Here is a 27,064-nt window from a genome sequence, read left to right on the forward strand (position 1 = left end):
ACCCCATGCCCAGGCAGGAGTCCACACCAGCAGGGCAGGGGCAGCCCACCCAACAGAACAGGCCCCCTGGCTGGCTTGGCTGCTGGGAAGCCCAGGTCGAGGCCAACTGTGGGTCCCTTTCCCCCTTCCCTGGTCCCTTGAAAAAGGGGACAAGAAGGGCAGCTGCCACCCAAAGCCCGGGCAAGGTGACCTGAGGCCTCCCCACTGAACAGCCAGGGGACAGGGAAGAAGGGGCTGGTGCTCTGGCTGGGGGGGGGGGGGTGTTAAAGGTGCTCATCTCAGGAACACCTGTGTGTGTTTTCCCCAGGGGCCGAAGAGTCACTGCGGAACTCCCAGAGGAAGAAGTGGCCCCCCAGCCCCAAGGCCCCACATCTCATCCAGCAGAGCCCCCTGCCCAGCCTGCCCCCCAGCCGGAACCGAAGGCGGCCAGAGCCACCAGAGAACCCAGCCCGGAGCTGCGCTGCTGCGGCCTGTGGCCCAGGCAGTCCGGGCGCGCTCAGAACTGAGGCAGGCGGCCAGCCCCAGCCCCGCAGAGGTGAGTGTCTTCGGATTCCCAGCACAGAGCTGAGGTGGCCGCGGGGCTTAGCTCTCCAAGTGTCAGCTCCCCGCAGGGGCCTCCTGTCCTTAGGTTCACGGAGTGACACCCCTTCCCCCCACAAGGCCCAGGGAAGTTGGGTTTTATTCTGGGTCACACCGCGGGCATCTGTGATTCAGGGCTCTGCTTCGCTCTGGGCGTCTGTCCCTCGGTCGCTCAGGTGTGGGCACAGCTGCTCCTGGGGGTCGGGCTCCTCCGGGGGTCCTTGGAGGGGAGCTTCTGGCTGAAAAAACGGCAAGGGAAGGGGAGGGAGCAGCCAGGGGAGAAGTGGGGGGGGCGTGAGGACAAGGTGGGGACGGAATTGGAGGGAGAAGCAAGGCAGGCGGGAGGGGGAGGACTCATCAGTGGGGGGAAGCAGGAGACCCAGGCAGGCTGCTTTCAGCGGTGGCGCCCAAGACCCGGGTCCCGCCTGTCCTGGGCTGCCCGGCTGTGGGGTCTCACACCGGTGGCTTGACCTCTCTGTCCCCATTTGTCAAAGTGGGTGGCAGTTGCAGGCCTCCTGGCTATTCAGTTGGAAAGAGAAAGGGAGGTCGTGCCCCGCGGGACTGGCGGGGCTGGCGGCAGAAGCGCTTGGGAGTGCGGCGGCCACAGGAGCACCGAGCCCCCCCCCCCCCCCCCCCCCCCGTGTCACGGCTCCATTGTGCTCCCGGAGTGGCTTCCTGCGTGTGTGAGTTGGGGGTGGGGGGACAACTAGAAAGGCCCCAGGGCCAGACAGCCTGGGACACTTGTGGTCACCACGATTCACGGACAAGGTACTGGGTCGGGGCACAGGCTGAGCTGCCCTGGAGGGGGCTCTGCTCCAGGGTCCTGGGCAGCTTTGGAAGTGGAGGCGGCCTGTGTCCCTGTCCTTGCACTGGACCCAAAAGTGACTGGGGCCACCCTTCTGAGCCGCCAGGGAGGGACCCAGCAGGTAACCCCCTTCTAGGCTGGTTGGCCCATCTGAGAGAGAGGCCAGGAAGGTTCTTTTAAAGGTGTCTTTATTTCTGACACTACAGAAAATAGTACAATGGTGGCCTTGCCTGGGTCCTTCCCCAGCACACCTGCCCAGCCCCCTCCCGTGTAGTCCCCACCAGACCCCTACCTACTTTCGCCTTTTGATTTACGGTGTGGCGCCTTGTGCCTTGGGTGGCTTGTGCCGTCGTTGGGTCCTGGTGGTTCCGGCTGGGTCTCCGGGTCCCTTGCTTCCAGCCGGGGCTGACGCTGAGCCGGACTCCCTCCTGGAGCCCAGTGTGCGGTCTGCACCTCAGTGGCCAGTGCCCTGCGGTGGGCTAGGGAGGGGCGCTCAGGGACCCTTGGAGAACGGAGCAGAATTTGCAAAATGCTGGGCTTGGTCCCAGGGAGCGGGGAGCGGCCAGCCCCGAGCCAGAGCCGTGGGAGGAAACCGTGAAGGAGAAAGGCCGCCTGCTGGGAGCAGGGAGGAGGAGGCTGGGGAGCGGCCGCAGGCCTGAGGCGTAGGGGCCAGGCTCTTAGGGTGAGTCCGAATTTGGGGGGCACGATTATTCTCGGTGGAGCATGGGTTTGCGGTCTGCGGGGGAGGCTGCGGGTGCCGCCAGGGCTGGAGCAGGATGGGGCGGGGGCGGGGGGGGGGGAGGCTGGCGCTCGGGCTGGAAGTTCTGCCAGGCAGGCTCTGGGCAGGAGAGACCCCAGTCCCACAATACTGGGGCACCTGAAGTTCCCTTCCTACTGTGGAGGGCCGGAAGTCGGGGAGAGCCTGACGCTGGTCCTGGCTGGGGGCAGCCAGTGCCTTTTTTGAGCCCTACGGTGACCCGGGTCTGCCCTTGCCAAGCCTGCCCCTTTAGCCACACTTTTGACTAAATAAGGCGAGGGTTCAGCAGGCAGCCCGCAGGGGAGGGGGAGGGAGCGCAAGCATGTGCCCCCCCCCCCCCCCCCCCGCCCCAGCGGCTCAGCCTGGCACCCCAGGGTGGCCTTAGCCTTCTTACCTCCTAGGTCCAGGCAGAGGCTGGAAGGGCTCATCTCCAAGCACCGGCCGGGGGCTTCTACGGGACAGGCGCCTGCATGGGCGGAACGCAGGGGAGGGACCCGTTGAGAGACCGCGGGTGCTGTTGTCCTGTCCCCCCAGTGCACCCCCAACCGAGGGGAAAGCCCACGCTTAGAAAAGGGGCTCTTACCTCAGCATCCCCCCTCCCCAGTCCAGGCTGGGAAGCAGGCCTAGGTGCGGAGCCCAAAGCAGAGCCCCAGGGAGCCCTGTGCTTGTCCAGAAGCAGAGGCCCTCCGGAGGCTTTGGAAAAGCTGCTCTGGGCTCCCAGAGACCCAGTTCCTCACCCCCAAATTCACAGGTCTCCACTCAGGGCTTCTCTGCTGGAGGCCCTGTCCTCACCCCCGCTGTCCCCAGGCACACCCACACAGGCCTGAAAGCCAGGGACACAGGGAGGCTGCGAAGCTGGTGGAGAGGGGAGGGGGCCGTGATGGGTGGGGGGAGACGGGCCAGATGTTCTTGGAATGGGACACGGGGTGATTGATGCGGACTGGAATTTGAAGGGGGAACATTCTCCACGTGCCTGGGGCTCTGGGTGGAAAATGGGCTGTTTTTCATGGTGGGGGGGGGTCTCCCTGTCTTGCCAAAATAATGTGAAGGGCTGCCTCAGCCCTGACTGGGTCCCCACACCTGTCCAATGGCATTAACCCCTGCCTTCCCAGAATGTCAGGCTCTGAGCAGTCCCCTTGTAACTGGGGTCCTTCTGTGGGTGACAGTGGGGACAAGCGATGCCCGCTGTGGTGGCCCGGGGATCCCCACCATTCCTCCGTCCCCCAGCAATGCCTTCTTCCTGGTAGCTCCGTACTCCTCAGAGGGCCCCCCAGGGTCGCTGCCCCCCACCCTAAGAGTGCTCCGTTCGGAAGCGGTGGCCGCGTTCCTGCCCAGAAGCGCCTTGCGCCTGCGTCGGCTTCAGTGCCGGCCTGCGAGCAACTGGGCTTTCGCGGCGGGGTGGTGAGGCTTCGCGGGCACATTCTCTTTGAGAAAACGAAAGGAGACCCCGGGCGCCCCGGCGGCCGCGCAGGGCCCCCCCCCCCCGGCCTCCCCCATGTCTCGCCTCTTCCTCCCCATGCCCTCCCCTCCTTCGTGTTACCCAAGCAAAACTGGTTTCGCCCCTGCGTGGGGGACCGGTTAAGGCCCGAAGGGCGCTCGCGGAGCGTCTGGGCGCACGGGGGTGGCCGTCTGGGGTGCTCCCCGGCCCCCAAGCCGAGCCGGGGACGAGCCTGCCCGCGGCGGCCGCCCGGCCGCGGCTTCGCCTAGGCTCGCAGCGCGGGAGCGCGTGGGGCGCGGCGGCGGCGGGGAGCGCGGGGCCGTCCTCGGAGGCGGCCGAGCGGGGAGCCGGGAGCCCCGGGAGCGCCCGCCGGGGCGCCGCGCCCAAGTCTCTCCCTCGCGGCTCCCGGATTCCTCCCTCCCTCCCCACGCCTGCTCGGCCCCGGCTGCCGCCGCACGCGCGCTCCCGGCGGCCAGAAGGCCAGAGAAAGCGGCGACATTCCTTCCGGGGCGCGCGCCCAGGGAGCCCGGCGCTACCTGCCCGCGCCCGAGTCCCCCGGCGAGGGCGCCACTGCTCCGCGCGCCAGACCCCAGACGCGGGGGAGCGGCGGCGGCGGCAGCGGCGGCGGCAGCGCGTCCCCAGCCCCGGGAGCTCCGCCGCTCCCGCGCGGCCCTCCGCCTCCGGGGTCCCAGCCCGGCGAGCGACCTCCCTGCTCCCACCCAACGCGGGCGGTATTTTCCCGGGGATCCTCCGAATTTAAGGCTTGCTCCCAGGTCTTCCAAACACATCCAGCATTTGCCCAGACCACAAGAATTTTCTTGGACCTCCGTTTCCGGGGACCTCGAGAAACGCAAGCCCCTGCTGGTTTCCCCACATTCGCCTAGTGGCCCGGGTCCCCAGACTCACTGGGCATTTTCTCCCAGGCTCTCAAGGGCCGCATGTACCCCGGATTTGCAGGCCGCCCACCGGGTGTCCCCTACAGCTGCTGCGTTAAGCCCGGGTCCTGTGGTCACGCTGACCGATGTGCCTGGCTCCCCAGAAGGCGGACGGGGTTTTCCTGGCACTTGGGCGCCCTCTCCAAAGCAAGTGGGGCTTTTTCCCTGAGCCTCCATAATTTTGAACAGGAACTGCAGCGTCTCCCAGGCAAGACTCCTTGTCCCTGTTCTGCTCCCCGGCAGGGAAGCCCTGTTTTCCTGGCCCACCGCAGTTTAGGACACTGTCTGCCGGGGCTCCACAAATTACCGACACCAGCCCGAGGGGTCCCCCAATTTTACGCAAAGACTCCCAGTTCCCCCAGCACACGAAGCAATTTCCCCAGAACCCTCAGAGTCTGAACGCGGCTTCCTATTCCTTCACTGAAATTGAGGCATTGCGCCCAGCGCACATCAGGCCCCTTTCTGAACCCTAAATGGCCTGAGCTCTGGTTTCCTGACTTCCACAAAGTTGAGAGGATGATTTCTGAACCCCAGATTTCATTGAGCAATATTTGTGTGTTGGGAGGGGGGAGCCATGAACATTCGGGGGCCCTCCTTTACAGGACTCTCCAAGCTTCCCACCACCAGTCAGGTCCCAGACGGGTTAGACACTGTCACAGAGCCCCGGAGAGCACAGGGGGCAATCATTGAGATGCGCTTCCTTGTGGCCCCGTGGGTTGGGCAGATTCTCCCGGGTCACACCACGCAGGGAACAAACCCTCGCACAAAGCCTACATATGTCTCCCTACACCAGGCTCTGCTGGGTGTCCCCAGTAACCCAACATTCGGAACATGTTCTCTTTACTATAACATTTTGAGTATTAAAACGTTCCCTGTGTCTCACCGGCTTACTGACAAAAATCCGGATTTTCTGAAATTCAGGCAGTGATCTCAAACCCCAGGATAACACTGGACCCTTTCCCCGATTCCTTCTATTTGAACACGCTGAGCTCTCTCCAGTACCACGCATTGCCCTCCAAGCCCGAAAACACGGTCAGTTCTACACTCGGGTCACAGACAGGCACTGATCTCTTGGACTCTAGACCGTTCTGCACACCCGCAAAGTCACCCAAAATGTAAGCAACATTTTCTGGGTCTCTCACACACTACAAGCTCCCTGCAGATCACCAGAGACCCTGATTCTCCAGGCCTCACGACCTACAAACTCTTAATCCTTTTCCCCTAAAACTTAGACACTGACCCCCAATTTTCCTGAGGACTCTGAACAACTTCCCTGGACCCCCAGATTAAAACATTAGTTTCCTGGGACCTCCAAATTGAGACATGTCTCCCAGTCCTCCAAATAAATTGGGACTTCCCCCACCGCCACAAAACAACTTTTTTTGAACATAGATTTTTGGACCCCCTGATTTTGTGACCCTTGCTCCCCAAGTCCCCTTAAGTTTAGGTAATTTTGCATACCCCCCCATATGAAAATGTCCAGGGATCAAAAAATATCCTAGAAACCTTAGGTCTTATAGGCCTGTGTCCTATGAGCTTCCTGGCTATTACCCGGGGTTCCTGAGGTTTTGACATCTGCCTCCATGGGATGATTCCCATGGATCCCCCAAACTGGGGACATGTTTTGCCAGCGTTTCCCAAACGCAGACAGTGACCAAGCAGACAGGATATTTTTTCCTGCTCACCCAAAACAAACCAATTGAAACCAGTTAAAAATTAGAGTTATAAGCAGACACGATTTTTCTGCATTTCCCAAATGTGCTGATCACACCGGAGGTTCCCCCCAAGTTTAGACAGTGTTTCTTGAGTTTCTAAAGGACACTGGGAATTGGCCCCAGAGCCACAAGTAAGGAGGTTACTCCCTTGGCCGCACAGCTTTCAGGTCACTAGTTTTGTATTTCTAAATTGTGCAAGTCAGTCTTTACTTCCTACACCACACTGGAATTTCGCCTAGAGCCCCAGAGTGGGTTCAGTGGTTTTCTTCTCCCAATTTCAGATAATGGGTCTCTGAGGGTCCCCCCGCCTCCACTTTTCATGCTGAGAATTTTCCCGAGTCACCCCAAACCTATCTCCCACAAATTGGTCTGGGGTTCTCCCTCAGCTTGGTGACCGATAGGCTGGGTCCCCCTTATTTTAGAATTGGATTTCTTGTTCCCTCCCCCACACCCTTTGCACCGAGCAATGTCCCCTGGTCCTCTAAAGTTGGACCCTGGATCCTGAGTCTCAAATATAGTCACTGATTACAGTTCCCCACACCAACGGGGCCTCCCTTGGGTCTCCTGCGCCGGGACACTCGTGCTTTGAGCCGCAAACCAGACAGAGCTCTGACTTGCGTCCCCCGTATCTGGGCATTGTTCCCGGCCAGCCTGCAGCTCTCTGCACTTTTTCCAACCCAGCGAACGGAGGGTACTGATTTCAGCCTCTCTTCCTCTCCTGCGAAGGCCCCCCAAACTCCTCGGATTTGGGACATTTCTCTATTTCCCCAGCACACTTGGCCCGCCAGGACGTGGGCAGTGCTGCTCCCGCGTCCAGGAAAACGACTGGGCATTGCCCCCAGTTTCCCCCAAATTTGGGCATTGTCCCCGGGTCTTCCAACGGACTGGGCGTTGCCCCAGGACACTGGGGACTGCCCCCGGGGTCCCGCTCACCTCCAGCAGCGTCCGCCGCCGCCGCACGGCTCTCGCTCGCTGGCTCGGCTCCTCGCGCGCCCGCGGACGCAGCTTCCCGCCTCCAGCCTCCAGCTTTGCGGTGAGCTCCCCGCCGCCTCCGCGGCCCCGGCCAGCTTCCGCGTCCTCCCCGACACAGTCCCGCCGGGGCTGGCGCCCGCCTCGGGCAGCCGCCGGGGACACCAGGACGGGGCGCGGAAGCCTGCTGAGGGCTCGCGGCTCGGCGGCCGCGCTCGCCGGGACCTGGCGCCCCGAAACGGGCGCCGCTTTCGTTTGCTCTTTCAAAGATCACAGTCGTGGGGAAGGCGCCTCGGTGGCCCCGAAGAGGGGAGGGCCGGGCGCTGGGTCGGAGGGACGCCGAGGAGAGGCGCACCCCGTTCGGGCGGCGCAGCGCCTCCAAGTCCGCGGGTCAGGGGACTTGGGGAGGTGCGCGGCGAGCGCGGGCGCAGTGATTGATGGCGGAGAGAGGGGGCGAGCCGGCACGGGCTTCCGCCGGCGGCGGCCCCTTCCCCTCGGAGAGGCGCGGGTGGCCGGGGCGCCGAGGGCCGGGCGGGGCGCCCGGGCTTGTGCGTGGTTTTGACTTGGTAAAAATCACGACTTCTTACGTCGTCCAAACTCTCCAGGAGATGGTTTCCCCAGACCCCCAAATTATCGTGGTGGCCCCCGGGGCTGAACCCGACTCTACGCAAGTCCAACGCACTGAGGACGGGGGAATCATTATCCGGATATTTTGGGTGGGTCCCAAAGGCGAGCTGCTCACGCGAACCCCGGTGAGTTTGGTCACGCAGGTAGGATTTGAGCGCCGTTTCCCGCCCTGCTCTTCTCTCCCGGGCCAGGCGCAGCCTCGGCAGGCCCCACGGCTGGCCCCCGCTCGGGGCTGGCCGGGCCGGCCCTCCCCGGGAACCGCACCTGGCGGCCGCCGCGGCTACACCCCGGCTCCCGCGCGGCACCGGGGGGCGCTCGGGCTCCGGCTGCCGCGACTTCAGGCGCCGCGCCTGCTCGGGCAGGTGGCGGCTGCGCGCCCTGCCCGCGCCCGGGAATTCCTCCTTGCCCTATAGCTTCCCGCGGGGACCCCGGACCCGGCGCCGAACCACCTGCGCCCTCACTCTTGATCGGGCGCCCCCGCCGCGTAGTCCCCGGCCGGCGCTAGGGCCCGGGACGCCGCCCACCTTTCTCGCTTCGCGCCCCTGGCGCGCGCAAGCCTAGAAACCCCCGGTTCCCGGGAACCCGAAAGGGGGGGCCCAACACTTTAGAACAGAGACTCGGGATTTCTTGCGCGTTCGGCCACTCCCCGCCCCCAACCCAATCTTGCCGCGAGCACCGCACAGCCCCCCCCACCGTCGCCCCGGGACCCGGGGCCCCCCAGCCCCTGGCCCCCCTCCCTGCTCGAGCCGCGGGGGCGGTCCGGAGGGCGGGGCCAGCGCCCGGAGGGCGCCCATTGGCGCGGGCGCGGGGCCAGCGGGGCCCGAGCGGGCGCCGCGCGGCGGGGTAGCGCGGCTATAAGAGCCGGGCGTTGGCGCCCGCAGTTCGCCTGCTCTCCGGCGGAGCTGCGTGAGGCCAGGCCGGCCCCCGGCCCCCCCCTTCCGGCCGCCCCCGCCTCCTGGCCCACGCCCGCCCGCGCTCGGCCCGCCAGCGCCTCCACCCGGCCGGCGGTCCCGCGTCGTCGCCGCCCGCCGCCACGCTGCTGACTCCCGCCTTGGGCGCCGTCGGCGGGGCCGCGCTCCGTCGGGCCTGCGGATCCCCGCCGCCTCCTCTTCCATCTACCTCAACGCCCTCCCCCGCTTCGCCCGAGGAGGCGGTCCCCCCCGCAGGCAGTCCGGCTCGCAGGCCGCCGGCGTTGTCATCTCCCGCGCTGTCCCCAGCCCTCCCCGGCGCGCGGCCCTCCGCTCCCCTCCTCGCCGCATCCCGAGCGGCTCGGCGCCGCCACCGCCATCGCCACCCCCCTCCCAGGGCCCGGGCTCGCGACGGCAGAGGGCTCCGTCGGCCCAATCCGAGCTGGGCGCCCGCGGCCCGGGACGCCCTCCACGCCGCCCCCCTCAGCACCTCCCCCGGCCCTCGACGTTGCGCGCTGCCCTCGCTTCTCTGTGCTCCCCCGTCCCCTCTCCGGCCTCTGGTCCCGGCGCCCGCGCCCTCTTCTCCCGCAGCCTGCCCTTCGCTCCCTCCCGCCCCCCCCAGCTCCTCGCCTCCAGCTCCCTCCCCCTCCACGCCCGCCCTCTCGCCCCGCCGTCCCGAAGTGGATTAATTACACGCTTTCTGTTTCTCTGGGCGCTGTTCTCCCCCGCTGCGAGCCTGCCCGCCTCTCTCTGTCCTCTCTCCCTCTCGCCCTCTCTTCGGCCCCCCCCCTTTCACGTTCTGTCTGTGTCTCCCACTATCTCTGCCCCCTTCTATCCTTGATACAACAGCTGACCTCATTTCCCGATACCCTTTCCCCCCCTAAAAGTACAACATCTGGCCCGCCCCAGCCCGCAGACAGCCCGCCCTCCCCAAACAATCAGACGAGTCCCCCCCCCAAAAAAAGCCATCCCCCCGTTCTGCCTCGTCGCACATTCGGCCCCCGCGACCCGGCCAGAGCGGCGCTGGCAGAGGAGTGTCCGGCAGGAGGGCCAACGCCCGCTGTTCGGTTTGCGATCCGCAGCAGGGAGGTGGGCGGCAGCCGCGCCGGCTTCCAGGTAAGCGGCGCGCGGGCCGGTCGGGGGAGAGAGGGGCCCGCGCAGGCCCAGGGTTGGGGGGCTGTGGGTCCTGCTCCCCGTCGCCCAGCCCGCGCTCTCCCCTGCGCCGCCAAAGTGGAGGGGGGGGTGGGTAGGGGCTTCGGGAAGTGCAGGGGAGGTGTGAGCTGTCTGCAAAGGCGACTTCCTGGTCGGTCTGTGGGTGCAGGGGGGTGTTGCGGAGAGTCTGCGGTCCGTTGCCGTGTGGGGGAGGGCCCTGTCCCCCAGGGTGTTGGGTAATGAGGAGGGGCGCAAGGCTCAGAAACCCACCCTGGTATGTTGACTGTGTGCCAGCAAGACTGAAGGAGGAAGACGGGGTGGGCGGGGCCAGGATGGAAGAGGGGGCGAGCTGGCGAAAGGCTCAGGCCAGGCGCCACATTTGCAGCTGGCCCCCCCACCCGCGCTCCCCCTTTCCCTGTCCCGAGCATTTCCACCCAAGAATCTGGGGAGAGGGGCTGGTTGGAAGCTCAGAAGGGCAGGAGTGTGCAGCCCCCAGAGAGTATGTGCCCCGGCCCAGTGGGCAGATGGAACTTTCCATACAAGGAGGTGTAAAGCAGCCCCCCTCCCTAACCTCCCCGCCCCCCCCCCGACATTGCCTGGTGCCTAGATGGGCTGGGGGTGCAGGATGAGCCCCCACCCCCACCCCGGGGCACTTCGCAGAGGGATGGTCCAGGGCTAGCTGGTGGGGGTGCAGGAGGGCAGGGACTGGCTGGAAGGACGGAGGGGGCGGGAGCAAAGGGGGCGGGGGGAGTGGTCAGCAGGGAGAGGGGTGGGGGGTAGGGTGGAGCCCCGGCGGGGAGGAGCCGGCTCAGACATAAAAGCCGGAGCACTGACCAGCCTGCAAACTGGACATTGGCTTCTCCTGTGAGGCAGCCTTCCAGCTTGCTCCTCCTCCTCCTCCTCCTCCTCCAGTCCCAGCAAGCCTCCTGTCCAGCTGCAGGTAACCAGGGCTGTTGAGCCGAGGACCCCTCTGCCCTCCGGCTCCAGCCTGCCCGCCCGCTGATGGCCCCCCCGGGCCTCAGCCCCTCCTCCCTGCTTCTACCCTCCTCGCCCCTACCCTCCCTCCTCCGGGGCTTGCTTACCTGGCCCATAGCTCTGCCTGCCTCGTGCCTCTCGTGCCTCTCTCGTGGTGGGGCCTGGGCTCTCGGTGGGTGCTCTGGACCCACCCTGCACTGGAGTGGCCGGGCTTGCGGAAGGACGCAGCTGCCGCTCGGCCGGCGCCCAGTCGCTAGCTGGCCAAATTGTTCTTAGAATTTGGAAGGGGGCAGCAGTGGGGGCAGCCTGGGAGCCTGGCTGGGGCCAGGCCAGGGCAGGGGGAGGTGAGCAGGCTGGCACTCCAGGTCCTAATGGGGATCTGGCCACTGGTCTTCCTGAGTCTCAGCGGGATCGCACTCCCTCCTTATCCCCTCCTCTCCTGCACCATTTAAGGCATCAGAAGTTCTCTGGGCCTAGCATGCCACAGCCCGGTACCGGGCTGGGATGGGCCACGCTGCCGGGACCCCTGTGCCCACCAGGTGTGGAGCCTGGGAAGGGCGCCTGCGGGCAGGCTGCCTGGCCCAGGGCTTGGGTAGCATCAGGTGCCGGTGGGCTTAAAGGCTCTGGGCTGTGACTCTTGTCCCAGAAGGGGTTTGTACCTGGGCCAGTGGAGGGCAGGCTGGGGCTGCCTGCCTGGAGGTGGAGGCGGTTCCACTTAACGGAGGGAGCAGGGGCCGCTCACTGAGTCTCTGAGAGAGCCTGAGGTCCTTCCTGAGCCCCCAACCCTGAAGGGACCTGGTTAACCCTTGCCTGGGTCCTGCAGCTGCACAGCCCGGGGCAGGGGGTGTGTCCTTCCAGATTGGGCCCCGAGGACCTAGTGTCCAGCCTCCAGGTGGCCTGACCTGTTCCCTCCGGCTCCTAGGGTGAGGTTTGGTACCCCAGTGGGGAGAAGGTCTGGTGATCCCGAGGGACCTCAAGGCCCTGGGTGGTGTGATGCCAGCCCTGCAGCGGGGGCTTTTAGCCTTTGTTTTGGGGTGTCCAGGGCAGCCTGGAGGGGAGACTGAGCCATTCAGGAGAACAAGGTCCCTGGGAATGTGGTTGGCACCACAGGGTAACCAGGGATCCTTGACCTGAGGTTTGCTCAGCCACAGACTGGGAGGGTGGGGGAGGGGGAGGGGTGGGGTGGGACTGCCCTCCCCCCACCCCCGCAGGACCCCCTGCTGCTTGTGGGGGGCCGGCCCTCTGGGATGCACATGCTCTGTGGTGGGGTGGGGCTGTCTGCCATCTTGGCTGATGCTGGGAGGTCCAAGGAGTGGCCACTGCCCTGTGCTGGCCCCGCCCCCATGACTTCATAGGACAGAGGCCAGGTTCAGTGTCCAGCACTGGCCCCTGCAGCTCCGGGTGTGGCCGAGCCCCTGCCGTGGTGACATGGGGAGGATCACGCCCACGTGAAATTGCTGGCCAGCACTCGGTGCCAATCAGAGACGGGCCTCACACGCATGCACTGGACGCGGGGCTGCTGCACACCCCGCCTTGGGCAGGGAGAGCACGTGTGATTTCTGTAACTAGAGTGGTCGTGTCGAGGACCTAAACGGAGCTAAACGGACCTGGGAGTCACAAGATGGCTGGGCTGGTGTCTCCGTCGGGGGGCGGGAGGCCCGGGCAGGCGGGGCGGGTGGGCTCAGGCCTCTTCTCTCCGTCCCCAGATGCCGATGGGGGTCCCGATGGGGAAGTCGATGCTGGTGCTGCTGACCTTCTTGGCCTTGGCCTCGTGCTGCTTTGCTGCTTACCGCCCCAGTGAGACCCTGTGCGGCGGGGAGCTGGTGGACACCCTCCAGTTTGTCTGTGGGGACCGCGGCTTTTACTTCAGTAAGTAGCTCAGTGTGCGGTGGGGCACGGGGGAGGGCACATACAGCAGGTGCTCCGTAAATGCTGCAGTCAGTCCTCCACACCATTTCCTAGATGCCCACGGATACCCTCCAGGACGCCTGGTGTGGGGGAGACCAGGCAGAGGGAAGCCACTGCTGAGGGTCGACCCCAGGCTCTCTTGCTCTGAGACTTCATGAGCCCAACTGCTTCCACATTTGTTGGGCACCTGCTGGGTGCCTGGGTAGCGCTCACGCCCCCAATTTTCCCGCAGCATGACTCAAAGTAGAACAGTCTCCTCCCCGGAAGGGTGGTATCTGTGCAGGGGGTGGGGGGCAGAGCCTGGCAGGGTGGGCTGGATGGGGTGGGGCAGGGGACAGGCCCCAGCAGGGTGGAGGGCTTGGGGGCAGTGCTGTGAGCACTGAAGTCCCCCCTCCCCGACCTTTCCATGGTGCCTGACATTTTGACAGTGGGACTATCTGATTTCAAGTTAGCTAAAACGGGTTGGAGACCAGTGAGCACAGAAGCTGGTGTGGCATGTCCCACAGGCTGGGGGAGCTCAGCTCTCCCTGGGCACGAGGGGAGGAGAGGAGAGCCTGCCCACACAGGGGCACAGAGGGAGGCACAGGGACCTGAGGTCTGGGCCACCATGTGTGGTGCCCACCTGCGGCTGCAAGGGCTCTTGGGCTGTTCCTCCTGTTTCTCTCTTGATTTCAACGCCTCCCCCCCCCCGCCCCGCAGGCTTTCCCTGATGCCTCTGCTTCTCTTTGCCCGTCTCTCTGTGGAACCCCGGGTTGGAGGTGGCCCCTCCCTCAGGGGTGTGGGTCCTTGCCCTCGCCCCCCAGAAGGCTGGGCCTCCGTTTCTCATCTATAGCATGGGACGGGGGAGTGCTCGTGGGGATGATGGGACGACCCTGAAGGTGGGGTGGGGGCGGGGGTGTGGCTGGGGTGAGTTGGTCAGACCCAGCCCTCCTCACAGGGCCTCCCCCCCTCCGGAGTCTCTGCTTGCCCACAGACGCCAGCCTGGGGATCTCAACGCTTCTCTCTGCCAAGTTCTCCTGCTCTCTCCTTGCTTCTGAAGTCCCGCCCACCCTGGCCTCGGCTGTGCCCTCTCTCGCGCCTGCCTTGTTTGGGGGCAGGAGGGTCTGGTGCCCCGGGAGCGGATCCCCTGCCGGGAGGGCCGGGCCTAGCCCCCGCCCGTGGGACCTCCTCCCCAGGGCGCCTGCCCTTGGACTCTTCCTCGCAGCCCACCTTGGAGCCTGAGCAGCGGAGGGGCGGGGAGGGCGGGAGGGCAGGAGGACGCGGTTTCCTGGAGGTCCTCACTCCTCCCCTCCCGTCTTCCTCTTCTTCTCCCAAGCCTGCGGCGTCTCGGCGTCTCGAGGGCTGCGGGCCGCCCAGGCTCCTGCTCTGTTGGGGGGCAACACTTGCGTCCCAGCCTGGCCTCCAAGACGGGACCCTGTGCCCCCCAGTATGGGGGCTGGACCCCTTGTGGGCGGCCCCCCGAGCCGGGCTCACACCGGCACATTTTCCCCCACCTCCCTGGGCGGTGGGACCAGGAGGCTGTGTCTACCTTCCACGCGAGCAGGGGGGCAGCGAGAGGCCAGGGGCTGGTCCTGGAGCACACGCACCCCCACTTCCACTCCTGTCCTTCCTGGGCACCCCGCCTGCCCGCTCTGTCCCCCTTCCTCCGCGAGGCTGGCTGCTGCTGCAGGGACCCCCGCCGGCTGGTTCTCCTCTTCTCCTGCCCCCTCTCCGGGGTGGCCACCGGCCAGAGGCCAGCTCCGGGCGTGGGGACCGTGCGGGCCGGTGCTCAAGTGCGGCTCCCCTTCCCCCTGTGGGACTTCCAGGCAGGCCGGCAAGCCGCGTGAGCCGCCGCAGCAGCCGTGGCATCGTGGAGGAATGCTGCTTCCGCAGTTGTGACCTGGCCCTTCTGGAGACCTACTGTGCCGCCCCCGCCAAGTCCGAGAGGGACGTGTCGACCCCTCCGACCGTGCTTCCGGTAAGAGGCGACTCGGCCTCGGGCTGCAGGGGGTCTCCTCGGCGCTGGGGGACCAGGGCCCGCAGCGCGGCTGGTGGACACCCCCTGGAGGGTGAGCGTTGAGCCCTGTGGGGCCCCCCACGAGCTGGGCGCCCCCTGACTGGCCCCTTCCCCTCAGGACAACTTCCCCAGATACCCCGTGGGCAAGTTCTTCCAATATGACACCTGGAAGCAGTCCGCCCAACGACTGCGCAGGGGCCTGCCTGCCCTCCTGCGCGCCCGCCGGGGTCGCTTGCTCGCCAAGGAGCTCGAGGCGTTCAGAGAGGCCAAGCGTCATCGTCCGCTGATCGCCCTGCCCACCCACGACCCCGCGGCCCACGGGGGCGCCTCTCCGGAGGCCTCCGGCAATCAGAAGTGAGCCAAAATGTCGCGTAATTCTGCAAGATGGCACTGTCCACCTAGTGCCCTCCTCCTGGCCAGGGGCCGTTCCACCAGGCCCCGCCTCTGACCCCTCTTGGGATCGCATTCCCTCTGCGGGCTCCCCCAGCCCCGGCCCCCGCGCCCCAACCTCCCCATGTCAGGCTCTTCTCTCCTTGGCCCTCTCCATCGGGCTGAGGAGACTCTAGCAACATCTCTAGAAATGTGCAAACTCAATTGGCTTTAAACATCCCCCCCAAATTACCCCCAAATTATCCCCAAATTGTGTAACCAGAAAACCGAAACTACGAACCCCTAACTCCCTCCCTCGTACACACACATTAGTCCCCTTAAAAGGAATTGGCTTTTTAGAAACACCTGGAACGTTAATTAGCTTAAAAAAACAAAAACCCTAAAATTATCAATTGGCTAAAAAAAAAAAAATCCAGAACCGAATTGGCTTAGAAACAATCGTGAAAGAATTAGCCCCCCCCCCCTTCTCTTCCCAGGACCTCGAGTCAGATTGGCCGTGGCTCAGGCATCCCCTCCAGGAGAAAGGAAGGGACCCCAGATCTGCAGGTGGGCACGTCCGGGTCGCAGCCGGCTCCCGCCCCCTCCGGCCGAACTCCGGCCGCGCCGTGGGGAGAATCGGGCGTCCGCAAACCAGCAAAGCCCCAGACTCGTTCCTCGCGCTGCTTCCCGTCCCCAAAGTCACCGTGGAGCTAGAGGGGCCTCCCAGGGACACCAAAGGAGGGGAGAACAGAACATGAACGCCAAAATTTGTGGAAATCGACTTTATCGGTACAGATCCCCAGACACCCTAAATGCATCCTCCAAAATCCACACGCCCTCAAATTCTACATCTCAGTTTTCACCCTAAAAAACACACACACCCACAGGCACCCCTGCAGACACCCGACAGGCATGCTCACACACGCAGACACACACAACCTCACACACATGCACACGCTCACGCACAGATGCACACACGCTTCCACATGCACGCACACGCATGCACACGCACGCACACGCGCACACGGGGGAGCCCGGCACCGTGCAGTCTGTGTTCTGTCACAGACCTTTCCCGGACTTGTTCATTGGTGAGGTTTTCATGTCCTGTGCTCCCCTCCTGACTCCCGGGACGCGCTCCTTGGGTGGGAGAGGGGCGGTCCATCTTCGGTGCAGGAGGTGGCATTCCCCACGGTCCCCGTGGGATGAGCCGGTGCCCCCAGGCCCCACCAGCATCTGTGCCCCCTACCATCATGCAGAGCGAGGGCTGCGTTTGGCCTGGCTGGAGGCGGCTGTAGCCGAGCAGAGACCAAGACGTGCCTACCCGGAGCCTGACCCCCTAGGTGTGCTCTTTGAGGAACATCTGGGACCCCCAGCACACCTAGGGACCATCCTTGCCAGCCTTCTGGGGGCCTCTCAGAAATGAGAGGCCCCCCAGGAGGCCGGCAACGATGGTGGGGAGTGTGGGAAGTCTGGCGGTTGGAGGGGCGGGTGGGGGGCAGTGGGGGCTGGGTGGGGGGTGCTCTGTGGGAGGAAGTGGTCCCGCAAGGTTCGGACGATGACGGTCAGGAGTCACAGCGCAGAATTACAGACCCAATGAGGAACCCAAATTTACGCCAATTGATCTATTCCCCCCTTTAATTGGTATCTCCTGGGGCTTTTTTCCTTTTTTTTTTTTTGATCCCTCCTTAGCTTTTTACGCGCTCACACACCAAATTAAACATACTCCCGCCCCACGTAACAGGGGAGCAGAGACCAAGCAGTGCCACACAAGCCACCACCACCACGGCCACCGCGGCCAAGCCGCACGTCCTGCTCTCCGCCATTTATCGTCCCGATTCGGTTTTTGTTTTTATCTGTCCCTGTCGCTTGGGTTGAGTCGAGAGTGGGGCCTCCGTGGGGCGCTGGCCACTGGGCCCCACGGAGAAGCCCGAGGGAAAGGAGCGGGCCGCTGCCCGGCCTGGCCTTCGGGGACAGTGGCTGGTCCCCGGAGGTCCTGAGGGGCGGAGGAGGGGGTGGGGAGGCGTCTCCTCGGTGTCCGGAAGGTGCTCGGAGGCCATCAGGAAGGGGCCCCCGGCCGGCCCCGGCTGGCTGGGGGGGAAGGGGCCGCAGGTGTGTGAGTTGGGCTCCATCGGGCTGGAGCAGGTGGCCGCCTTCCGTGCACTTGGGGAGCCCTCCCCTCGCCCCTCGGTGACAGCTTGCCCGCCTGCTCAGCACCCTGTCTTGTCCCCAGGAGGCTCAGAGCTCTGCAGGCCTTCCGGGGATCCAGGCAGGGTGAGGTCGGGGAGTCGGGGAGGTCAGGAGGGTGCAGGCCCCACAGAGCAGGAGAGCTGTGACGGCGCTCTGTCGGCTGGGGTTGCTCGGGCCCCGAGGCCCAAGGGTCTGGCAGTACCGAACCAGCCACCATCTCGGCGCCTAGGGCTGTGGCAGGGATCCGGGCGGCTGGGAGGTTTACCTCACCCCCACTTTTGCCCCCAGCTCAGCCCCCCTGCACGACAGCCTGACTAGCATTCTAGAGGCCTGAGGCTTCTGGGCCCCAGTAGCGGGGCTGACACGACCCTGGGGGCGGTACGTGTCAGCCCACCAGCGGCTCAGAGGGGCCTTCGGCAGGCGTCCCCGGAATGGGCCATTCGGAACATTGGACAGAGCTGAAAAGAGCCAAATTGTCATTGGGACGCAGACAGATTGGCCTGAGATCCAAAAAGACTCGGAGGCACCCCAAATTTCCTGCCCATCCTGCCGGACGCCCATCCCACCCAGTGTTACCTTCTGCCTCTCGTGGGGTGGGCGCTCCAGGGCCGTCTGCCGACGCTCCCCTGGGTCTCCCAGCAAGCAGCTCTCGCAGGGTCCCTAGCCATCCCGACCCGGGCCCCCATCTGACTTCCCGAGCCCGACTGTGGCCGCCCATCTTCTCTCCCCCCTCAAATGTCTTCAGCGGGACCTCCTCTTGGGTCCCCCCCACCATCGCCTGAAGACCCCCCACGTGCCCCGCACCGAATGTCGCCTCACCCGCTGCTGCGGTCCATCTGGCAGTGGCCGTGCGGGCCTCCACTCGACCCCTTTAACATGCTGATATTTCTGGCAAAATTCATTGCTTGGGTTTTGTCTTTAACATTTATCGCTCGCAATCCCAATAAAGCATTCAAATTTACCTGGTTCCGAGTCCTCTGCTCTTTCACACGCCTGTGGGGTGGGGTGGGGGGGCGCCTGGGGTTGCGGGTTCTGCTGTCTCAGGGACGTGTGGCCAGGGAGGACAGCCCGAGAGCCTGCACCCTCTCAGCAGTGACCACGGCCACCTGCTTGGGGCCAGCCGCTCTGGGACAATCTCAGGCACCAAGTCCTCAAGCACTGGGGTGCCCTGTGGCAGCAGGGGTCCCCGGGGCATGGTATCCAGGAGAAGTGAAGCGCCTTCACTGCCAATCCCAGGGACAGGGGTGGGTGCTGGGGGCTCACCAGTTTCGGGAAGGGTCCGGAAGCTAGCTGTGGCTAGAGATGAGGATTCGTGTCACCTGCCTGGCTGCACACACAGACACGCTTAGCCTCCCCAGGTGGAGGCTACAGCAGAAAGCCCCTCCGCTCCTTAGCCCTGCACACTCCCCCCCAGTGCTCTGTCCTCTGAGCTGAAGTTTAGGGTCCCCAGGCTGGCCTCTGTGGGGCTTGAGGCTCGAGCTGACTGCTTCCCCGCCCTGCCGCGCAGGCCCCGGTTCTGCAGGGGCACCGTGGTGGGTAGAGGGGTGGTGGGCTGGGCAGCACTCAGGGGCAGGCCCAGAGCTCTCTCTGGGTGGGAGGAAGGTCTCCCACCCTGAACCCCATCTTTCTTTCTATTTCTAGTAGTTTCTGTTTCCTGGCCTGGTGCTGGCCACAACAGGCTCGAAGCCAGGCCTCCGAGAGCCCGGCTGGTGTTGTCTCGGGTCCTGGCCATGTTGCCCACGCTTGCTGCGCTGAAAACTCCAAACAGGGTGACTGGGTGGCTGCCCGGAGGAGGCAGGGTCAGCGTCCGAGGGTGAGGGGAAGAGCCAGTTGGATAGGGACACCGTGCCCATCTTCAGGCAGACTGAGGGCTCTCACGTGGGGGCTCCGGGAGGGGCCCCAGTGGTATGGCACAGCCCGCAGTGGACCCCCCTCCGCCCAGGTCTCCCCACCCTGGAGACCAGGTCTGGGTCTTTCTCTCCCCAGGCTCGTGCACGCTCTGCCCCCGAAGGTCCACAGAGCCCTGCCTGGCTCCCCTCCGGGGGTCCTTGGGTGCTGAACTCAGGGTCGGCTTTCCTCCCAGCTCTGGGCAAGCCAGGCCCTCCCCAGCCGCCCCCACCGGCCACACCCAGCACCGTCCTCACAGCCTCCTCCCTCACTGCAGTGCAGCCCACCCGCACCCCTGCCTGCGCCGGCTTTCCCCAAGACCCTCGCCCTGCCGCCCCGCCTGAGCTCCTGGCAGCCAGTTAGCGTCAGACCCGCTGCACCCCCAGGGCGGGCGCTGCCCTCGCCCCGCTCTGCCTGGGCGGCCCAGCTGGGCTTGGTCCCCTCTCTCTGCTCTGTAAACCCGCAGCTCACGCCTGAGCGTGATGGACGAGCGCCCCCATTTTGAGGGCACCCCAGGCTCAGTGTCATGGAGGGAATGTTGGAGCCCTCTTTGAAGCAGACGGGTCTCCGGGAGAAAGACATTTTGGAGTGCAGGCCTGGAGGCGGTGGGATGCTGGGGTTCTCCTGGAGGGAGGCGCGGAGAGGGGCCTCCCTCTGGGGAGAGTTCAGGGCAGGGATGAGGGCAGGGTAGGCTGTTGTCACTCACGCAACAAACATTTACCGAGTCCTGCGGGGTTGGGCTGGATGGTTCTCCTCCAAAATACCGCCCGGTCCAGGTCCGCATCCCAGCCCTGGAGCCTGTGAACGAGGCCTTGTTTGGAGGAAGGGTCTCTGTGGGGGTCAGGGAGGGACGAGCTCACCCGGATTCGGGTGAGCCTCAGCCCAAACACAGGCGTCCCTGGGACAGGAGAGAAGGGGCTGGCCCGTGGGGGAGGGGCGGGGGAGGCAGGAGGGAGCCCCCCCCCCCAGGCTGGCAGGGGGCTTGGCCCTGGGACCCCTGCATTTCAGTCTGGAGAGCTGACTTTGGACTCCGGCCTCCAGAATAGGGAGAGAATGGATTCCGTCCTTCAAACAGCCCAGTTTGTGGTCACTTAGGAAAATTACGTGAGGAGACCCCTGCTCTGCCCTAGATCCTGTTCCTGGCGCTGAGGCCAGCATGGAGGTGGCCACTGGGGAGAAAAGCAGGTGCTGCGCCCGTCCCGGAGGACCCTCGGGCCTGCGGTCCCACCAGCCCAGGCTGCACCCAGTTCCTCCCTCCGATGGTTCCTGCCAGTCTCCGCTGGCGACCACAGGGACCCTGGGTGGTCTTTGAAACCGCCAGAGCGGGCCCGCTTCTGCCAAGTCCTCACGGGGACCCCCAGGGCTGGGTGGACTCCCAAGCGTGCTTCTGCCTCGGGACCTTGGCATGGTCTGCCCCTGCCTGTGCCACTTCCCCAAGGCCGCCGGTCTCCTCACTGTGAACTCTGTGGACTTGCACTCCCCTTGGGGAAGCCGGTACCCAGCGCCCCTTCACCGGGGCGATCCAGCACTCCCTCACCGAGGTGATCAGGCTTGCATGTTCCCCTACTATGCGCTTGACGCGGCACGTGACCCTGAAGGCTGACTGTGAGCGGTGGGCCACAGAGGGGCCGTTTGCTGAGCTGGAGACACAGACTAACTTTCTGCGCTCCTGACCCCACTTGGGTCTCCGCTGGCCGTTCTCCCAGAGCTGCGAAGTGGCCTCTGCCTGGCCGATCCAGCCCCTCGCTCTCCTCAGGCCCGCACCCGCTCCAGGCCCCCTGCCCTGCCCCGCGAACAATTCAGTCTGTGGCAAATCGCACAGCTCTGCCAGCCACGGGACCCTGCCGCGCCCAGCTCTTGTCTTCCATCCGTCTGCCAGCCGGAAGGGCGCCACTCTCGCCTTAGGACCCTCCGTGGCTCCCATGGGCCACAGGCCTGAGTGCAAACCACAGGCTTTTTCTGGGCCTTCAGCCCCGGCCCCCACAGTTCTTCTGTCCTTCAGCGACCCCCACCCCCACCCCATGCCACAGGCCCCTCCTCCTTCACAAGCTAGCTGCTCTGGCCTGGGCCCCCGGGCGGGCGTCTGCTCTGACCCTGGGGAGCACCCCCGCCCGCACACTCCAACCACACAGCCACATCCACCTGCCGCAGGACGAGCTGGGCAGACACAGGTGCGCCGTCACGGCCGTCCGCGGCCCGGTGCTCCCCAACCCTGTCACAGCGCAGAGCTGGCCAGGAAGGCCCCGGAGTGCCGCAAAGGGCTCCGGCACACCCGCCTTTGGGGGCCCCTCAGCAGGCTGCAAGCCTCTCCTTCCTAGAGGCCTCCTCGCCTCTCCTGGCTCTGGCCCCTGGGCTTCAACCCCAGCAACCTGCGTCCGCCCGCCCTGCTGGCCGCAGCTCCCGGGGTCCCCGCTCCTCCCTGCCTGGGCCTGGCCCTCGGCTGGTGCCCCCTCCGCGGTGTAGCCAGATCACAGGCCCCAGTCCGGGGGGCGGCGGTGGGGGGACCCGGCCTCTACCTGCGCAGCCCCTCTGGCCCGGGTGGGCGGTGGCCTTGGGCCTCCTAGCGCAGCCCTCAGCCTCTCTCCCTGCTCCCAGCCCCAGCCAGCCCAGGCCTCAGCCGGCCAGAAACCGAAGAGAAAATGCCTGTTTATGCCAGTTACGCCGAAAGCAAAACAGTTTGTGGTTTGTGACCCAAATTTTTTGCCTTTTTTTTTCAGAACATAACAAAGCTGAAGACAACTCCCTCCCCCCGCCCCCCAGGCAGACAGAAACGATCTGTTTACACTGGCCGCAAACATTCCTGCCCGGCGGCCGGCCCTCTCCCCTAGGCCGTGCCCGCAGCGCTGAGCCCTGGAAGGGGCGCCGGGCATGGTGAGGGGGAGACCGGAGGGGCCCACAGGCCGGTCGGGGTGCTGCTGACTGGGCCGTCCTGGGGCCAGGAGGATCGGGGTGTCTGTGTGTCTGGTTGAGGGGCTTCCCCGTGGCCCTGGGTGGGGAGGAGCCTGGATGTGTCCCGCGTGTTTCCTCCAATGCCCCCCCGACTGCACCCGCATCTGCGCCAGCCCAAGCCCCCACCCCTTCTCACAGACCCTGGTCCCTGGGCCGTCACCCTCTCCCGACCTTCCTCCCTGCTCTTTCCTGTCCTGACGCCCAAGGCCCGTATCCCCTGGCCCAGCTCGGCCAAGGAGCCCAGGAGGTGTGGACGGATGGGCCCGTCCCCCTCCCCGGGCGCTGGCACCCACAGGCTGGGTAGTGGGGTGACAGGTGTAGAGCCCGTGATTGCAGCCCAGACAGGAGGAAAGCAAGGCAGGGCTCCTTCTCCCAGGCCTCGGTGGGGCCAGGCGCATGCTGGGAGCCCAGTGGTGGGGCCAGGCAGGCCTGTGAGGTCCCTGGCCAGGAGAAGGGACTAGGCCCTTGTCCCATTCAGACCATCCTCAGGCCTTTCTCCGGGGAGCCCCGAGTGCCCTCGGCCTCCCCAGCGCCGTCCTCTTGTCTTCTCCCTGCTCTTTCCCTCGTGTCTCCTTTCTGTCTTGGCTCCTTTCTGGACGCTTGCTCTGGCCAGTGCCCCCGGTTGAGTACTGTGGAACCAGAGCCCAAGAAGAGGGAGTCTTGGGGGCAAGGACTCCAATATTACGGGGGCACGTCCGCAGACTCACTCGTGGGGCTGAGGTAAAGGTGTCCCAGCAGCGCCCACACCTGAGGAAGACAGCCAGACCGCCTCTGGATGGCACGCAGTGGCTAGCTGGACGTGGAGGGCTGGAAGGGCGTTGTAGGTGCAGGGAACAGCACGGCAGCCTTGGCATGACCCGTGTTCCTGCATGAGCAAGGCCAGATCCGGGCCGTGGAGGAGGACACAAAGGCACACAGCGGCCCCGGATCAGCGGCCCCGGATCCCCAGGCCCTGAGTGCTGAGCCAAGAAGCTGAACTTGACTGTGGGAGAGCTCGGGGCAGCAGGGAAGGGTCTTTGAGGGGAGAGGGAGCCACTCCAAGGTGCATTCCAGAAAGATGGTCCAAGCCTGGGTCAGCTGAAGCCGGAGGGTTAGCAGAAGTCCCTGCACGTGTGCCCTGGTGTGTGTGTGTGTGTGGGGTGTGGGGGTGCTGCGTCTCACCCCTCCCCCAGCCCCAGAGGGCAGGTCCCAGCTCCCCAGTGTGGGCATGGGGGTGGGCAAAGCAGCCCAACCTGCTGCAGGTCCTAGACAGAAGCCCGTGCTGCTCCTGTGAGGCTGGCAACCCCCACCCCCTTGCCTGGCCAGAGCATCCCTTTGGAAGGCCTGGCCTGTACCTCTGCTCCCCTCTCCCTCCTTGTCATCCCTGGCCTCCCCTCGATCAAGAACAGATGTGCCTCTGGAACAGGAATTCTAGCTATTTGGTTAACCAGTCACTCAAGGGACTTTCTGATAAGGCGATTTGGTTCTCAGCAGAGCCAGGGCGGGGGAGGGGTGAGGACAGGGACTCCGCCCCCACCTTCCTTGCCCCCAGGCTCTGGGATGCTCCGGGCCAGGGTCTCCCCGCCCGCTGGCAGCTCTGAGGAAGACAGGTTTTCCAGGCCTCCAGTGGTGCTGAGGTGACCCAGCAGGTGGGGGGTGGGCCGAGGCTGCCAGCCGTCTCCCACTCCCCGGACCTGGATGTGGCCAAGCTCCACCCGCCACAGCACCAGCACGAGAGTTTGCTGCCCGGCATCCGGTGGTCTGTCCTTCATCATTCACCCAGCCGGCGAGGCCGGGGAGCCACAGAGATGAGGAAGACCCCATTGCTGCCATCAGGGCAATCAGACCACCACTGTGAAGAGGGAGGCCACTGTGTCAGCCTAAAGACACACCATGAGACGCAGAGAATGCATTTTCCAAATCTTCCCCAACACAGGTTGGGGCGCGACCCCAGGGGGCTCCTCTCCCCGGGCCCGGTGTCCTCTTCCCCTCCAGGCCGCCCCAACAAACCACAGCTGACTCCCTGCTTAGGCCGGCCCAACGGTGGACCAGCCCTGCTTGAGCCTTGGAGGTGGCAGTCCTGGGAACTAGTTCCTCAGATCTGCCATTTTGGGTCCCTGGTTTCCCAGAACCCAGCACAGCATCTGGTCTCATTCCACCCCATTCGCAGGCACAGACGGTTGGGACTGCCCTGACGCTTTCTTTGGTTTTCCAGAACTTAAGCCCTTGGCTCATCTCTCCCAGGCATGGACCACAATACCCATCCCAGGACCTGGTACAGAGTAGAGACTCTAGGTGGGCTTCATGAAGACAGACGGATAGAAGGCGGTTGGGTAGATATACGTATGTCTGTGGGTACTTACATGTGTGTAAGTGTGTACAGACAGGTGGGTGTGTGCAGGGGTGGACGGAGGGGTAGGCAGAGGTAGGGATGGACACATGGATGGATGGCTATGTGGATGGGTACGTGGCAACTACAGGGAAACAGATACCTACCCGTGTGGTTGCTCGTGATTGTCCTGGCTGGAAATGAGGAAGGACAGCAGAGAGACTGAAATGTACTGAATGTCCATCCTCATAGAAATTCTATGTGCTGATTCAGATTATAGTACATCCTGCTTTTAGAAAATGGAGCATAACATCGGTTGAAAGATGTTATGGATTAAATGAAAGATTTATGGATTTGTGGATTAAATTAAAGATTATATTAAAGACCATTGTGGATTAAAAGTCCCAGGTTATGGACTAAAAATCCTAAAATCCTACCCTAGAAAAAGGCACAGGGCCCAGAGAGTTTTACAGGCAAGGCTTTTTGGGTTTCTTTGTTTCTTTCTTTTTTCTTTCTTTCTTTTTAATGCTCATTGATGACCATTCTTCTGCAAAATGTTTCCAGCATAGAATATGGACACAATTCCAATTCATTTTCTGTGTCCGTATAACCCTGATCCCAAGGCTTGATCATGATAGCGCAGAACAAGGAAAAACCGCAGACCAAGTTCACATGTGAAGATGGAAGCACAAATTATAAAGAGAAGAATTAGCAAATTAAATCCAGCCGTGTATTGAATTAAAGTAATAATATACCATGACCAAGCAGAGTTTACTTCCAAGAATGCAAGGATGACTCAACATGAAGAAATCTGTTAATATCATTGTGTTTCTAGGCCAAAAGAAGAAAAACCATATGATGATACTGATAGGTGCCAAAAACATATTTAATAAAGTCTAACATGCACTCCCAGTTATAAAATGTGTTTCACAGGCTCAGAATAAAAAGAAACTTCCTTAACATGAGAGAATATCAATGGCTTGCCCCGCCGTCCTCTGTCTGAGCCTGCTTCCTGTCACCCACCGAGAGGACCCTCTTCATCGACCAGGAGCGTTCCTGGAGTGATCGTCAATAGACACTTTTTTCTTTTTTGGATGTGACCCCTCAGGAGCTTCTGCCACTGCTGACCCCACCCTCACCACCATCCTGAAACTCCTTTGGGTTCCAAGCATGGAGAATGTTTCCTGGATGAGGTGTTTCCGAAAAGTCAGCGTTCCTGCCGACAACAACCTTAAACCCTGGACAGCAAACAAACAAACAACTCCCCAAGGGCTCTGGAGAGTTGGCAAAGTAGGGTCGTCACAAAACGGTGCAGACATCTGAAATCCCCAGAGAGACCCTGTCGGAAGGTCACTGGAGACTAAGATGGGAATCCCCAAGAGAAGCGGAGATGGGGGCATCCCAAATTGTATGCATACACTCAGCTTGAGTTGCTGGTGTGGGGCAGATGGAAGCCAGACTGGATGGAGATCTGAGCCACCTCTTGGACCACATGGGGCAGAGTCCGCGGTTGGAGCCCGATCGAGCTAACTGCTCAAACAAACACATCGGCACTCTGCAGAGAAATGCTACACACCCATGGTCCATCCATGGAATGTTCGCTGAGTCTGGGGTGCAGCATGAAATTACACAGCGTAGGTGAGGGCCAGGGACAGGTGTTCCCCCTCCCCAAGGGAAAAGACGATTAATCAAGGCCAACTCTGAGGGATGTTGGAGTTATCAGACAGTCTTTGAAGGAGATACAATAGCCCCGGCCACCAGTGGAGATAAAGGAAAACATAGTCACAATGAATGAAAAGACAGGATTCTGGCAGACAGATGGCAAATGTTAAAAATGTCCTGATGGACAATTTGAGCGGAAGAGTACAATCTCTGAGACAAACAAAATCTACTGGACGAGGTGAGTGTCAGAACAGGGATGGAACAGTCTATCAACTCAGAGATCAGTCAAAAGGAGCTACTCGATGTGAGGAAGAGGGAGAGGCTTGAACGCAGAGTGCAGTCACGGTCACATGGGGGCTGGCAAGGGGATGGTAGTCTCAGAGGGGAGGAGTGGGAGCAGCAAAACACTCAAGAAGTAGGGACTAGAAATCTCCCAAATGGAAGAAAAACATAACAGATTCAGGAAGTTCAGTGCAAGCCAAGGAGGCTCAGTCCAGAGCACGACAAGCTGATGAAAACAAACGTTAAAAAGGAAAATCCAAAGAGGAGAAAACAGAACTTCGTGCGGCGGGAACCAAGGCGCCTCACCTGAAGCCATGAGGGCCGGCAGACAGTGGGACAACGTTCTTTTGGAACATGTTTTCCTTGTGCTCCTGTGGCCACTGGGTCCACTCTCCCTGTCTTCTTGGTGTTGTGCTATCTGTTCTGTTCTGGTTTTCTGACTCCCCTGGGTGGGGTGTTGCCGAGCCTTGTTCTGACCTGGTATCCCCTCTGTCCCTTCCCTAGACGTCTCCCCACGTGGAGGGCCACCATGCCACAGTGCTAGCAATCACACACAACATCCTGGATAGCCCCAGCCATGGACCTCTGGCTCCCCTCGCCTGCGGTCAGGGGCATGGATTCCACGTCCCCTCCGTTCCAAACCTGAGCTGCCTCCA

General features: G+C 63.4%; 1 protein-coding gene and 1 pseudogene across 5 annotated transcripts; one reads left to right on the plus strand and one right to left on the minus strand.

Annotated features, from left to right (window-relative positions):
• Positions 1-450: 450 nt before the first annotated feature.
• On the plus strand, positions 451-15,565 carry IGF2 (insulin like growth factor 2). 5 transcript variants are annotated; one of them, XM_032358308.1, is made up of 5 exons: positions 518-535; positions 7,804-7,950; positions 12,567-12,729; positions 14,565-14,725; positions 14,883-15,565. In XM_032358308.1, the coding sequence occupies exons 2-5, from the start codon at positions 7,807-7,809 to the stop codon at positions 15,120-15,122; spliced, it is 708 nt and encodes a 235-aa protein (XP_032214199.1). In that variant the 5' UTR covers positions 518-535; positions 7,804-7,806; the 3' UTR covers positions 15,123-15,565. The 5 variants fall into 5 exon arrangements, with proteins under 5 accessions (XP_032214200.1, XP_032214199.1, XP_032214198.1 ...); XM_032358307.1 differs by lacking the exon at positions 518-535 and adding an exon at positions 6,753-6,920; XM_032358310.1 differs by lacking the exon at positions 518-535 and adding an exon at positions 6,944-7,262 and having other exon boundaries at positions 7,804-7,968; positions 14,574-14,725.
• Positions 523-3,648, minus strand: LOC116598890 (annotated as a pseudogene).
• Positions 15,566-27,064: the final 11,499 nt, after the last annotated feature.

Source organism: Mustela erminea, chromosome 9 (genome assembly GCF_009829155.1).
Source record: "Mustela erminea isolate mMusErm1 chromosome 9, mMusErm1.Pri, whole genome shotgun sequence".
Lineage (NCBI taxonomy): Eukaryota > Metazoa > Chordata > Mammalia > Carnivora > Mustelidae > Mustela > Mustela erminea.

Excerpts from the sequence above, each read along its gene's own strand:
- IGF2 (XM_032358310.1), top strand. The coding sequence starts at position 7,807 with ATGGTTTCCCCAGACCCCCAAATTATCGTGGTGGCCCCCGGGGCTGAA. Across the intron at positions 12,730-14,573 it reads GGACCGCGGCTTTTACTTCA|GCAGGCCGGCAAGCCGCGTG; the intron begins GTAAGTAGCTCA and ends TGGGACTTCCAG. Across the intron at positions 14,726-14,882 it reads CCCCTCCGACCGTGCTTCCG|GACAACTTCCCCAGATACCC; the intron begins GTAAGAGGCGAC and ends CCTTCCCCTCAG.